At 33.6% G+C, this 15,564-nt stretch overlaps 1 protein-coding gene across 1 annotated transcript; it reads right to left on the bottom strand.

Annotated features, from left to right (window-relative positions):
• Positions 1 to 7,722: 7,722 nt before the first annotated feature.
• Positions 7,723 to 14,452, bottom strand: LOC130443252 (exoglucanase B-like). The gene is made up of 3 exons (XM_056777787.1): positions 14,377 to 14,452; positions 11,248 to 11,479; positions 7,723 to 9,487 (listed from the first exon to the last, which is right to left on the bottom strand). The coding sequence occupies exons 2-3, from the start codon at positions 11,469 to 11,471 to the stop codon at positions 7,780 to 7,782; spliced, it is 1,932 nt and encodes a 643-aa protein (XP_056633765.1). The 5' UTR covers positions 11,472 to 11,479; positions 14,377 to 14,452; the 3' UTR covers positions 7,723 to 7,779.
• Between the last annotated feature and the right edge of the window lie 1,112 nt (positions 14,453 to 15,564).

The raw sequence follows: 15,564 nt of genomic DNA, 5'->3' as shown, positions 1-15,564 counted from the left end.
ACGGATTCTTTTTGCAGTACCGAATTTAAAGGAAGCTTGATGTGTTCATTCCATTCATCTCTGTTTGAGAATCAAAAGTAGTCGAATATCGCCTTCGACTTTTCTGTACTTACACCATTTACTCGTTTATTTTTATTAACAACTCCACATCTAAGAGTTACTTGGGGAACATTATACATCGATGCCTTTTGTCTACCCATTTTTTTCTTGTATATACTTTATGGCTAGTTGCGCAGATGTTTCATCCCAGGATTATCTAGTACTTTCAGCCATATTTATCTGTAAAATTTTATGAACTAGACTAAATAAATCAAGTAGTAGGTATTGTATAACATGACATACTGTGTCATTGTATCAAAATTTGATGTATATCGTCTTAAATGCGATTTCGAAGTTTAAATGCGTAGGGTATTTTTCAAAATGTTAAAGTTGATATTGAAAATCTACTTACCAATCAGTTGTTCACTAATCAAAATTCACGAAACGCACCAAAAAATATTTAAAACGAAAAAGAAAATATTAATAGCAATTCAAAGTCTGACACCGACAAAACTTTTTGGTGAATAAAACATAACCTTTTCAACATAACATCTAAAAAAACTAGTGAAGCTCTGTAAACTCATATAACACTTATGTATGGTTGTCATTCAATATAACTATTGAATAGATGTAGTCTCAATTTACTCATATATAGTGAGTGTATGTTATTTTAGCCCACTTACCCCTACCTCTAGATAAACCTTGGACAAGTATTAAAAATCCTGAGAAGTAGATAGATAATGATAGTTATTTATAAATCAAGTGGTAAAAGTAGGAACTTTCAGCTAAAATCTAGTATTTTTCCCGTATTTAATACACAATCTTTTTCTTTGAAGGAAAAACGATGGTTTACTATTTGAAAATTATATTATTACAACATCCAAGTCAGGAAATTATCGATATGAAAGAGTTTTAAAAATAGTAGGCTATGTTGTTACTCATAGCGACAATTAGACCTGCGTTATTAAGGAAATTATAAAAGTAATCAAATAGCTGACAATTTAATTTTGTGATTTGATTTAAAAATTATGAATTTAGTGGTAGTTTGTTATTTTCAATACTATGAAGTGAAAAATGTCTAATTCCGAATTTTCTTTGATTCCACCAGAGTAAGTTGAAGTAGCCAAAGTAGCGTCACAAAAATTATTTTCAACTAAGTCGTGGAGAAATTACGAAACGGCATATTTTAAGATTCATGCAATAGAAGATGAGAAAAACATGTAGTCCTTTTTCGGATACGGTGTTAATGGTAATTTTTCGAAATTGTAACAACAAAAGCCATCAACAGTGTGTTTGAATTATTAAATGATTAGAAGTATGTTACTATCCAATAATAATATAAACGTACCAAAATATTCAAACTAATTACATTTATAGAACAGAATGGGAAAGGTTACAAGCCCAAGAAAGCTGCGATTTTTACGAGTACACAAATAAGTGATTTTTTAAATAATGGTACCGATGAAGTTTTTTTAATGGTCAAGGATATTGTATTTGGGATTGCAGGAGCTTTTGGAAGTTGTGAAATCAGGCAGGTAACATAATTTGATATTGAAGATTCGGGAATGTTATTTGTTGTAAAATTTGAGAAAGCGAAGAATGATGTGACTACAACTACAAATTGTTGAATAGTTTAAGCAGAAAGTTATTCAGACAATGTAAATTTATTAATTGTACTGTTGATAAGAAGGAAATGTCAAACTTTTTCTCGTCACAAAAACATATATTTATTTTTGTAACTATAATACATGCTTCTGTATGTAATAATACTGATTCACATATCCTTAAAGTGCATAAAAGATGTTTGGTAGTAAATGGTAAGGACCCAACGAGGATATATTGAAAAATTTTTAGCCTACTATGGAACCCAACAAAATTTCAATGTCAAAATATTTTATTACTCAACATATTCTCCTCTTAATTGAATATATTTATTACAGCGAACCTGCAACGTCTCTAGACCTTTAAAAAAAAATGTTTCTTCTTGCTCTGCAAACCAGACCTCCACAGCTTTTATTACCTCCTTGTTGGAAAAAAAATTACGACCTTTTAAACTTTTTTTCAGTTAAGGAAAGAGATGATAGTCGGACGGAGCCAAAACTGAGAATAAGAAGGGTGTTCCACTAATTCAAACCCTATATCACGAATTTTTTGCATAGCAACATGAGATTTGTATGCAGGGGCGTTGTGCTGCAAAAATAAAACAACTTTGGATAGCTTTCTGCGTCTTTTCTCTTTAATTTTTTCCCGTAGAGTGGTCAGTAATGTCGAATAGTAATCTTCAGTATTTGTTCTATTCTTATCCAAAAAATCAATCATGATTATTCCATGGAAATCCCAAAAAACTGAAGCAAGAACCTTTTCAGCAGATTTTTGGGCACGAAATTTCTTAGGTCTTGGAGAACCAAGAGTGTCGCTTTCCATCAATTGTTGCTTTGTTTCTGGATTGTAGAAATGTACCCAAGTCTCATCCATAGTAAAAATTCGGTTTAAGAAGTCTACATCGTTTTCAAATCGAGCACAGATCGAACGCGATGATTCTACCCTTGCACGCTTTTGGTCCAAATTCAAAAATTTGGGGATCCATTTTGCAGCAATTTTTCTCATGTCCAAATTGACGTGAACTATATGATGAACGCGTTCGTATGAAATATTCAGTGCTTCAGATATCCGTTTTAGCCCATTTCGACGGTCTGATGAATTCATGTCATGAACTGCATCGATATTTTCAGGGACTGACACAGAAACTGGCCTTCCCGATCGATCATCATCTTCAATGGAAAATTTATCTCTTTTGCAGTCCAATTTTTCACGGTCGCATACGAAAGACATTGTTCACCAAGGGTATCAAGCATATCTTCGTAAATCTGCTTGCTCATAACCCCCTTAAATCCATGTACTTGAAGAATGGCTTGATATTCCAATTTTTCGATTTTCACAATTTCGGTGAACATCTTTTTTCTTCTAATTTCTTGCGTAACTCTGGATCACTTTTTTTGACGTCAAACTTTACGCTGACACTTCTAATAAGTTATTGTTCGTTGCTATGGTAACGCAATATTTTGTTTATGCATGGATGTGGTCTAGGCTAATTAGATATTAATACATCCTCTTAAGAAGGTAGAAAAAACTCTAATAGCTGATCTAATTCAAGAATTTTTTTTCGCATTCGAGCAACGACTTAGCCATTTCATTTGAGAACATTTTTTTGAACAAATTTCCAAAATCTGACATTCCAAACGTGGCAAATCATGAATTGAAAAGTCCAAGGAAATTGAGGTGTCAATCTCAATATATTATTAATATTTTGTTCTAAAATTACGTTGTCGCCATATCAGCACCTTGCGGTTAATTTTTTATTTAGAGCAATGGTAAACCTTTATCGCGTATGACAAAAACTGCCTTTCTCACCTTCAATCTCCAAATCTTTATTAACCTAATAGTGTAGATAAGCGTAGATGCTGTTATTACTTACAAACAATGTCATTGATTCCAATTTTTTGACGTACATAATTATTATTGTGGATGATACAACTTCACCATTTTCAATATTTTTGCCTTGCTTTTTCATCACTATTTCCATCCAAGGTAAAATTTTTTATTAATTTATATAACATTTTACGACCTTGTCCTTTTAAGATATTATAGTCTAACTAGTGATTTAGATTTCATATTCTAATTTTTCTTATCAAATGTACCATTCTGTGATAAACGATGTTTACTCTCGTACATTCTGTTTTAAAGCTCACAAACAACATGAATTCAGAAAAGCTGTCCACCTTTCTTTAGTGTTATTATACGCACTATATTTATAATACATTATTGTTTTTTACTCTATCGCACTTTGAATTGATTATACTATTTCTCGAACTATTTAGTACAGGTGTGAACTGGTGCAAATAAATCTAATAATAAAATAATAATTAAAAAAAACCAAAAACCCGTCTGCATGGATAACTACAATTAAAAATCAACTGAAAAGACTAAAACAAGATGAAAATTCAATGATAAGGTATTTTAAGAAAATAATGATTAGGTACTTAAAACCAAAAACATAAATTGAAACAGTACCAAACCAATGTACCTGCATATTGTACACTTAGAAATATCAGCACGGTAGTTTTTTCACTTTTTTGCAACATAATAAACAGAATTACATTCGGAGGCATGCACAAAGAGATAATAATTTATCATAGCATCAATTTCATGTCTCCGACTGCAATTCTGTTTATAATGTTGCAAAAAAGTGAAAAAACTACCGTGCTGATATTTCTAAGTGTACAATATGCAGGTACATTGGTTTTATGTTTCTGGTTTTAAGTACCTAATCATTATTTTTTTAAAATACCTTATCATTGAATTTTCATCTTGTTTCAGTCTTTTCAGTTGATTTTTAATTGTAGTTATCCATGCAGGCGGGTTTTTTGTTTTTTTTTTTAATTATTATTTTATTTATGTCTTTTTAGTTAAGATTACGTAGCCGGATTAATTCCTTGAATGAGTTTATGTCATGTGGTTGATTAAGCAATTTGTTAGCGTCAAGAGAACTAATAGCAAGTCCGGAGAGAGTCTTCACTCTGCTCAAAGCAACGTAAGCTTGACCTTTTGCAAATAAGTTTCTACTTAAATCTACAACTGCTCGGTCTAAAGTGGTGCCCTGTAATTTATACACCGTCACTGCCCAGCATAAAATTGAGGGAAGCATTCGTCGCTCGATCTTGTCTTTCCCACGTAAAGCATCAAATTCTGTAGCACAAGGCTCTATCCGGACTCCAATACCATGTCGGTTCCCTGTTATATTTGGGTCATCGAACTCCACAAATACTGCTTGTGTCAGTTCTCCCGGCTCCAACTGCTCTCTGCGTAGTGCTGGCCAATCTATTCGTCGATAACACCCATAGCACCGTTAACCAGCCCATGGTTAACATTGATGTTCCGTCTTAGCATGGCTCGAGAGCCTACACCTAACTTGAGTTGGTTTGGTATACCACCTGTTTTATTGGGATCTTCAGGTAAGTATTCCTCTCGTGGTTTTTGACCATATGTTTTAGGATACAATGAGATGTCTACAGCACTAACGGTGTATACTTTTGTGAGCTTTTCTAACTTTTCTAGCAATCTAGTTGTTGGGAAAATTCTGACAGCTTCTCCATCGTCAAATGGCCCTATCAACGGTACTCTGCGGTTTTCTACGATAGATAACTGCTGTATTGTAAGTTCTCCAACGCGAAGACTGTTTAATATGTCAAAGTTGTATCTCCAGCTTGCCTCATATTTTGGGGCAACTCACAATAATGAAGATATTTAAATCGCACAAGACAATTATAATTATAGTAACAACGTAGGTCCGTCCTCGTAGTAATTATATTAGTCTTAGATAACAAGAAGTCACAACGATATCGCGTTTTAAAAACCTAGTGGCGCCATCTATCCGCACAGGTCTGAGTTATTTTAATTAGCTATTTTTTATCGTTCCATTTAATATTAAAACTGTAAGTTATATACATATTTACATTCAGTGTTTAAAATCCTTCATTTTGATACCCAGCTCGATATGCTTGGTAGTAAAAAAATTTTTTTTACCTCACAACATGGCGTCCAAAATGCGCCATTTTGGTTTTTTTAAATGTCTCCTATCTAAGAACACTTGGGCTAATGAAAGGAATCTAACGATACCTCAAATGTGAAAATCCGTTTAGCGGTTCTGGAGATACAAGGTAATAAAGAATATTACCTACATACATACAAGCTACGCGTTAAAACATAACCCTTCCTGGCAGTCGGGTAAAAACACTAGTAACATGATTTTCATAATGGATATCGAAATATTATATACAACACTGCAGTAGGAGACTTGATAATAAAGTCTTTCGCGGTGTTCTCGTCAAAAAACTATTTTCTTACCCACTAAAATCAACCCTTAGTAATTTTATATTCATTGAATAGAGCGTGTGGAGATTTGAAGTCCGTTCACAAACACTAATCATGTTGCTAAAAGGATTTCAATTGTTACTTTTGTCTTTTCTGTAAGATAATTAATAATTGAAAGGTTGTGACTTTTGACTATCTGAAAACAAAGCTTATTGTTTAGAATTTCAGAGATTCACATTCATCAAAATTCAACTGTAAGTCGGGTAAAACCTCGTCACTATTGTTTAAGCGCACATTAGCTACGAACAATACCGTCACTTGGCCGTTTTTGTCTTTTGAATATCACGTCATTCTTCTGCTTAACAATTCATTCAAATTTAAGTTAAAATTTATTTTTTCCGTCTTATACAATTGTGTTACTTCTCAATTGATCAATTCTTTCTGTTTTTCTATATACCTTAATACATGGTGGTTCAAAAACAACTCTAGAAAACCTAAAGGTAAAACAACCCAAGATACTATAAAATACTTTGGGAGAATTAACATGTTGCTGCAACTCAATAAAACTCTCCTCTCACTTGGACCAGCATTCGAATTATATCCTAAACATTTTTTTATTCGATCACATAAAAGCTATAGGAGATATCGTCATCCCAAATATCAAAGAAAATTGTTCCAAAAAGTGTTGTAAGTACATCTAATGGACAAGGCGATTGTTTGCTTAGTAGATAACTTTCACAAGAGGTGTTTGTTTCATTTGTTCAACCACTGACCTATTTATAAATCAAATCATTAATCTATTATCACGTAACGTGATTTCACGGAAGTCGTATCTCAGTATCGAAATGGATCTCACCCAGCAACGGGCAATGATTGAATAGACAAATATTTGGTAGTTTCATTAGGGGAATTTGCAGTATCATATGAAATAGTGTAGAGGTAGTGTCGTGATTTTAAGCACCCATAACTGCTACCGTACACAAAAATGTTAAAAACTCGATGATCTCGTATTGCAAGATCCACATGTGACTATTAGACATATAGTCATAGTTTATTAAATAATACTGTGTTATTAATAGTTAAAAATATTGTTCAATGCCCCTCAAGTAGTTCATGAATAAAATTAAGTCTCGACTCCTCTAAACTTGCATTATAAAATATAATGAAATAGTTTTGGGTATATATTAATCTATTTTCAATTTGTTTAAAATATCTACTGAAATATCTATAATTCTGAATGATATAATTTGATGGAAATTTTTTATCGATTATACAAAGGAAAAAAATACTAAATTTTAGCTTGCAGCTGTATTATCGACCCCCAGCGGGGAGAGACAAAAAACTGAAAGCAGAAATCTACTACTTTTCCCGCGTATAATACACATTTTTTTTTCTGTAGCGAGAAAAACGATGATTTAATTGTATAATATATATTATTCTAGGAGAGTGACATTCTCTTACCTGTTAACAGAGGTAAAATGTTAGCTTTCTTCCAGTCCCAGAAAAATATTTATATTTAAAGGCACTAAAGTCATACTTTTTGTTACGAAGCTGGAGTTTAGTTGCTCGGATAAACGCTTCGGTGCCTACACGAGTGATAAGAGACTTCAGTGCTACTTGCGAAAATATTTGGAATTGAGATGAGCAGGACAGGTTATTTGTGTTGTGTTTAGTTACACATTTTTTCTCATCGCTCTGGTTCAATCTACATATCCGTTCACATTTAGTAATGTGCGGATAAAATAAATTATTAGATTTTACTTACATTGTTATCGCCTGGAAATTTTCGAGAAGGAATGATCAATCATGACGTGAATAGCTATAATTGTATTTGAACAATTAAATACAAACAAAAATTAACATTACATCTTATTCATTGAACAATATTCCATAAACAGCTTGAGAAATAGCAACATCAGCTTGTGACCAGAATCGATGGAATGTGAAAGTAGGAGCTTGTCCACCGTTAAGATAGGCTTCAACTTTAGACCATTCAGGATCATTTTTATACCAAGATCTGATACCAATAAATGTAGCGCCACTTTGAATGACGTCTCCTCTGGGATACTTTCCGTTCCAACCGGGTGGAACATAAACAGGTTCATTGAATTGTGTGTAAGTGGTAGCTGCTTCTGGTGCGGAAACACCTTTGGTTGTTTGATAGTTTGTCCACATAATATCTAACAATGATTTAGCTACTTCTTTGGCTTGAGCGTGATTAGCTTTAGCTGCATAATAGGCCAATGTTCTAGCAGTAGCTGAGGCTGTTCCTACATCGCTGTTGTAACTGTCTACAGTGACATGTACGTTTGGTGGGTTTCCACTCCAAGATAAATCGGCTGGAAGGGTGTAACTTTGAGTTCCTTGAATTGAAATATTACTTAGAATCCATGTGACCCATTTATCCAATATTGCTTTGGCTCTCGCATCTCCAGTTACATAATAGTATTGAGCTAACCGATCAACTGACCAAGGTTGCATACCATACCATTTGTTAGATGGTGGATTATGATAAACAGGTTCCCAATCGTAAAACATGCCATGGAATGTGTTTGTTTTCAATTCACTTGGTGCCGGATCATAACGACCGTTTATAGTATTAGTGACACCTCCAGCGAAAGCTCCCTCAGCTGTCTGTAACCATTCGTATAGCTCAAGCTGTCTATCAAGAGAAGTTGCCCAATCTGATACTGCAGTGGCTCCACGGGGCTTGAAATTGTTATCATTAGATAAAATCCAAGCGGTTAAAGGATTTTGGTAACCAAAATGAGCTGTACCGTCTCCAATACGCCACGCCCAACCGTTATTTGTTGCGAGAGCACCTCCCCAGGCGAAATACCATCCCAATAAGTAATGAGCACTACTTTTTCCATACCCACCTGGGCAAGTAGCAGGTGACTCACAAAATCCAATTTGTTTGAAATATTTGTCGAATAGAGCGTAACGGAGGTAATCTCCCATTTTTGAAGCTTTGGTTAGAGTGTTTTGAATTGTTCCTAATTGACCAACTTCTTGAGCCCATTGACTGGCCCAATAAGCAGCTTGGATGGCTCTTGCATCTGCATCAGGAGCTGCTGTATATTTCCATTGCTGGGCATAACTGTTGTCTTTTGTGAATAGATCCAAGAATCCATTGGGACCTCCATATTTGAAGTCATCGCAGGTTGGTTGGGGAATAGTTCTCCAAACCGATTCCATAGGTCCTCTCTGGAAAGTATTAATGTAAGAAGGACCACCAGCATCAGGACCAAGATTACAACTACCGGGAATATTTCCAAAACCATACACATTATCAACATCAAGTAACCAGTGCATAATATAGACGTCACTGGTACCATAAGCATTAACCAGTTCTTGAAATATAGGATCCTGGCCTACTGGCACGCTAGGATCAATCTGGGAAGGGTACTGACTGGGATCATCCAGTTCAGCAGCGTATGTCGCTGGATGACTAGGATTGTAAAAGCTGTTTGTAGGTTGACTGGCAGTCACGGGAATGATATATCTTTCCAAATTCTCCCAAGCTTGATTGAATTTTGAAAAGTCACCAGTTACTTTTCCATAAACCGCTTCTAGCCTAAAATAGAAGATTATTCAGATCATTATTAGCTAAGTATAGCAACGAATATTTGATGAAATTTGGTAAAGAAGTCTCGTTCTGTAGAGCGATTATTAATAAATTTGTAAAATGTGAAAATGAATGAAAAATAATTAGGATTATAAAATTCCTTTCTAGCGCTGTTATATATATTCGGATAGAAGGGGAAAGTTTTCCAATCGAGCTATATCTGAATCCCAGCGTAGCCAACTTTTGCACGAAGAGTAATAAATAAAGAAAAAACATAGCGGAAACACCCCGCATACACTGGGAATCCGTCTATTTTTCACTAAAGAATCCTTCTCGACAAAGGTGAACAAAAACAACAGATAGCCTGTTATTCCACTGCAAGATAAAAGAAAAACCTATAACAACCAGGCTAAATGGAAGGCAGAGACTACATCAACGAAGCTCTTATACCGAAGGAGGTGAGAGCCACGGAACTAGAGGATAAACCAGATAAAAAGAAAAAAGAATGATCATGCAAAACATAAATTCCAGCTGCAGTAAAGCTTGTGGGAGTGGCTGTTCTGCCAAATGTGGAAAGCTCCGACGAACAAATTTTTATGGAAGAGGTACTAGTGGAAATTGTGTTCTCTAGATGAAAACATGAGATCAATTTCGGAGGCAACTACTCGTCGATTGTGAAGCACCACAGTCGGTGAGGTGGTAACGACTAAAGTAGCAAATCTCACAAGCTCAAAGGCAGTTGAGCTAACGTTGAAAACGCTAAACCGAAAGTAAGTTTCATCTTATGAGGGTAGGGACATTTGACTTATCATTCCTCACTATTGAGATGATGGCTATACCATCCTCCACAGAGAAATGGTTCATGGTTTGAAGAAAAAACGGTCACAACCACTTTCAGCACTTCTAAGGCATCCAATGAAGAATCTGAAGGGTAATGGTAGTATCGAAAGTTTCAGCCAGGAATAATTAACCTCCGATGCTCCAATGGAGGTTGAAAGAAATGAGGCTCTACTTGAAGGGCACCAAGGGGAACAGACCTTTGAAGAACTGGACGAATTTATGGTTCAAATGTGGGCATAAAATAGTCCAAGTTAATGCTCATCACGCTGAACATTAGCAGTCATCTTCCCAGTACTTTGGCATAATTTGAGTACATCGAATCTAGAAGAACTGTTGCTAAACGAGACGGTGTGAAATGAGATGTATCTCTCTGCTCATAAAAAAAAATTATGTTCAGATCACAGATCTAATATTTTAGGCCTGAAATCAATAAGAATCAAAGAAAAACCGTTTGGGAAACTATAATGTCAATCTGATCTCAGTCCAGAACGGCTAAGCACCCAAGAAAACGACACTAAAAGAAATTGTTTTGTCGTGATCTATTCTTAAGTTTATTTTTGTGCTCATATATTTTATATTTAGTTTTTGAGCACCTTGTGAGAGAGACATCCCTCAAAATTTATTTTTCAGATTTCTCTAATTTATGTATAATCATTTCAAATAATATACAGAAGGACATATGTTTTGAATAATACTGGAAATAATTAATAATAAAACTTTTAACTTATATCAAATTTGGAGTAATTGGGGTTGAAATTGTATTAAGAAGAAAACTTTTTTATTATAAGCTACATATGAATTGTAAGACTGATTCAGTAGATTGATGGGTTTGAGATTTTTTGATCATGCAACTGAAAACTAAATAGCTATTTTGGTATGATATGTTATCTATTCATTGTATGCATATTATGAATCGAATAACTTCTTACCAAACATAATAACTGTAGGCTTCAGATGTAGTTTCATGTCCATGATCAGGTGCTTCTACAATTAGAGTTTCAACTGAATGGTATGGTATTCCTTGCGGAGAAAAATATCCATTGTTTGCGTCATGGATTTTATTATACTGTGCCAAGAAACGGTCTGTATATACTCCTGCCAAGCTATTTCTGGTAAAATAGCCCAGCAAGAAAAAAATCAAAGCTGCTCGCATGATTATTTCTGAAAAATAAAGTTATATAATATATTGATAGAATAGGATAATCTGAAAATTATATTGGAGGACACCAAATTTCTCGACCGATCTTAAGAACTATTGGTTATTCATGGAAAATGGAGCTTGAAACTGTTTTATCTGATGCATTATTATAGATATGTGATAGGATTAGAAACTGACATAGAACGTAAAGCTGGAGAAAGTTAGCTATAGTAGAAAATGAGAGTAAAGATTTGAAATTTGAAGGGAACAATATTTTGGAAACTAATGATGTAAAATACACGAATTTATTAGAATGACTGGGATTAGAAGGTTGATAAACTCCTAGCTGGGTTTCATATTTTTCATATGAAAATGCTGCATGTGAAATATAGAAACAAAAGCTCCATACAAGTGGCACAATATTAAGACTGATATAGATATGTGAAAATGTTGATTGATTTATAGTGAAAATGCGTCAACAAAGAAGTGAACCAGAAGATATCATTTCAGTTATTGAAAAGGTTAAACAAGGAATGCAAAAAATAATGAATTAATATTAAGGTCACATATTATGTGCATGTAAAAGTAGAATAAAATGTATGAATTAAAATTGGTGGATAATGAAATAGAAAGCTGCTAATGTAATGGATTGAATATTTTTAATGCTAATAAAAGAGTATCTGAAAAAAATAAAAGAGGGGACAAGAACACTTAATCACAACTCGGTTGAACATGAACAAAATATTATGAACTCAATTATGAATAATGAATGAACTAAGAAAAGTGGTACAAATTTATAACACAGTAACACCAAATGTAGTTACGTTGTAGCTCCAGAGATCCGTAGATGATAATATTGACTTGCTTCAAAAAATCGACCCAACTATTAGGTATAAGTTTGGAACCCAATACATAAAAAACAACACTACATTAATAAAAAAATCATTTTGCATTATTTCCAAAGATAGACACTACACCCACTAAGTGTGCTTAAGTTGTACCGAGTCATGCACATTTCTGGAATACATGTTGGAGACTTGCAGAAAGAGTATAACACTCCCACAAAATCGCTCACCTCGACTTTCAGAAGACAGGGGCAATAATTTGTTAAAATAAGAATTTCAAGATAAAGAAAGACAAATGTCGTATTATTCCTCCAATACCTAAGCGAGGTGAAACTTACTATTAGTGTTAGGTACCAGCAATAAGGAGGCCTGTTCTTAATTCCATCAAATATAAATGACTATTTCCATCGAAAAATTTAAGCCAACCAAAAAGCTGTAATATTTTATGTTTACCTAGCAACGATCAAATTTCAGCGATAATACTGCACTAGTGCAAATTATCGATAATTTGCACTAGTGCCAAATTTTCGTCTAGGATTAATAAACATCATTTGGTTTTAATTTTATATTTTAAGAAAAGGAACAATTATTGTTTATTTTAAATTAAATTTTTCTGAGGAAATAGTCTGCCAAAATGCCCTCTCGTGCATGTCAAATTGTCTCATAATTTCCTCTCGTGCGCATTCGCGCACTCGAGAAAATTAAATTATCGACAATTTGACATGCACTCGGGACATTAATATTGAAAATTTTCTACTCCAGTAGAAATCCAATGAAATCAATTAATTTGAAGTCATCTGATTAAAAACAACCAATCAAAACAATCACTTTATCACGTTGCCATGGATACATATTAATTTATTTCGATTTTAACGGTTCAAATATTTAATATTTCAAAATATCACGCTTTGGTTTTACGTAATACTGACGGGAATATCAATGAAATTATACAAAAATACCTAAAAATACCGTTTAAGTTAAACAAATTGTATGGAAAGCATTTATGGAGTATGGCAATGATAGAAAGTATCAATTAGATGGAAATCGGACGGCGGAAGAATTGGCGTCGATATTAAAGGATTGGGCTGTGAAAATTTGAAGAAAACATGGTTTAAGGAAACTGTGGTCAGAACCTAACAAGTAAACTGTTACGAGAAAAACATTATGAAGAATCAAAAGTTATTATTGGCCCACTCAAAAGTATTCAATTTCAACAAGCACGTGCGGCCTGCGATTAAATACCAAAACTACAATCAGATCCCTGTAAAAGAAAACAAAGTTCGACAGCATTAAGTTTCGTAGAAATAAAGAAAATGATAAATTAATAGAATTAGTGAAGAGCTGGTACGAAAATTCACATAGCAGTTGTATTAACTTGGCGAGGGAGGGAAGCTGCCGCTTGCTTGACTGATTTTTATGTATCGAATCAAACAACGATGGTTGAATATAACCCTATATCCAGCAAGACTTGCCAAAGTCGTTCAAAAATGTGTGCTGAAAGCAAATTTTTAATTGAAAACAACGATAGCAACATTTATCCTGTCAGATTATTTAAATAATTGACGTCAATCAACAGATCATTCATAAGAATAAATCCTCACTGGAAATCCAAAAATGATCACTGGTATCATAATAGATTAAGGGCTGTGAAGCCAGTCCTGTCCAATTATAATAGAACTCTAAAATTTGGTGAATACACCGAACCGTTTGATATTTGTTAGCGCATTTGATGTAAGTTTTTCATGAACAGCGGCGAATTGTTTCTGTTATTTTTTCTAGAACTAAATTCTAGGAAGGTCTTTTCATGTATTTGTTTTTTTTGTGAACTTTCTAGAATTCTAGAAATGTCCATTCTGATATATATTGAGCTTGTTTAAAATCAAGAGTTAGTTTATATTAAAAATATTTTAAATAAAATGTAGTTACGAAGTAGTGAATATATAAGTTAGTTAGTTAAGTCTTGTGTAAGTGTTTAAATAAATTAAGTAAATAAATGAAGGGTGGATACATTTACATAACAATTAAATCAATTAGGAATCAAGAAAAACATTACAGTATTATTAAAATCTACTTACTTATCGATGAACAGTTGAACAACTGTGACAATATTTTAGAATAACGTAATTATATATTATTTACTTATCTGAAACTACTTGAATCAGTTGATTATCGTTTCATTGAATATAATACTTAAATCTAATATGATTCAAAATAATCGCTTATAACGGTGGTGAATATTTCACTATATTCTCCTAAAATTTAAACACGAAGGTATCTTAGAGAACAGACTAAGGAAAATCATAGACAACCAATTAGAGGAATCGAAAACCGGCTTCAGGAATGAAAGAAGTACACAAGATCATTTATTTACTTTGAGACAAATATTAGAAAAAAAAAAAGGAATCAAATCCATAAGTATACCTCGGCTCTGTAGACATCCAAAAGATATTTGATAACGTTCGAATGAACCAAATATGGAATAGTTTACATCAAAGAGGAGTTAGAGTCAAATTGAAAAACAATGTCAGAAGTACATATTATACAATAAGGAACCAGATGAGGAAAGAAATTGACTAATCCGAGAATTTTACGACTAAAGAAGGATTAAGACTACTGAGTGCGTGGCTATTCATGATTATAATGGAAGATACACAAAAGTGAAACAAGTAGGATAGAGGAACATTGAAATGTGTTTTTGCGGGCAATTTAATATTGTTCGCTAAAAATGAAGACGAATTGAAACATAATTTATTAATATTAATAACATTCAAATTGAGAAACATGAGTATCAATATAGAGAAGACAAAAATAATCGTAGTGGGGAAACAAGGAGATGTCTTCAAAATTGAAAAGATGGAATACAATTGGATTAAGTTAAGAGTATTTAGGCGTGAGCAAACAAAGCGATGGAAACACCAAAACAGAACTGTTCTTATACATGATAGCGGAAGCTGGGTACTTACGTAGAGTTAAGATATAATAGAGTAGATCGAATAAGAAACGAAACACGTAGAAGTGGATTTGAATAAAGAACCTGTGAAAAAAAAAACATCCGAAGGACAACAGCTTAGATGTTTTGGACACGTTTGTGAATGGAGAACAATAGACCAGCAAAAGGGATTTGGCAAACTAGAAAAATACATAATTGCCGCAATTTTAGGATAAAAAAACATGTCATGAGAGATGCTACGAAAAAAGCTAGAAATAGAAATGTGTAGCAAACATTTCTACATGAATAAAAAGAAACACACACTTGACATCCA

The sequence above is a fragment of the Diorhabda sublineata genome, chromosome 4 (assembly GCF_026230105.1).
Source record: "Diorhabda sublineata isolate icDioSubl1.1 chromosome 4, icDioSubl1.1, whole genome shotgun sequence".
Taxonomy (NCBI): domain Eukaryota; kingdom Metazoa; phylum Arthropoda; class Insecta; order Coleoptera; family Chrysomelidae; genus Diorhabda; species Diorhabda sublineata.
Note: the sequence above shows the minus strand (reverse complement) of the source record. Positions and strands in the feature narration are given on the sequence as shown.

Coding starts and splice junctions, on each gene's coding strand:
- LOC130443252 (XM_056777787.1), bottom strand. CDS start 11,471: ATGCGAGCAGCTTTGATTTTTTTCTTGCTGGGCTATTTTACCAGAAAT. Junction 9,488..11,247: donor GCCTACAGTTATTATGTTTG/GTAAGAAGTTAT, acceptor CTTCTATTTTAG/GCTAGAAGCGGTTTATGGAA.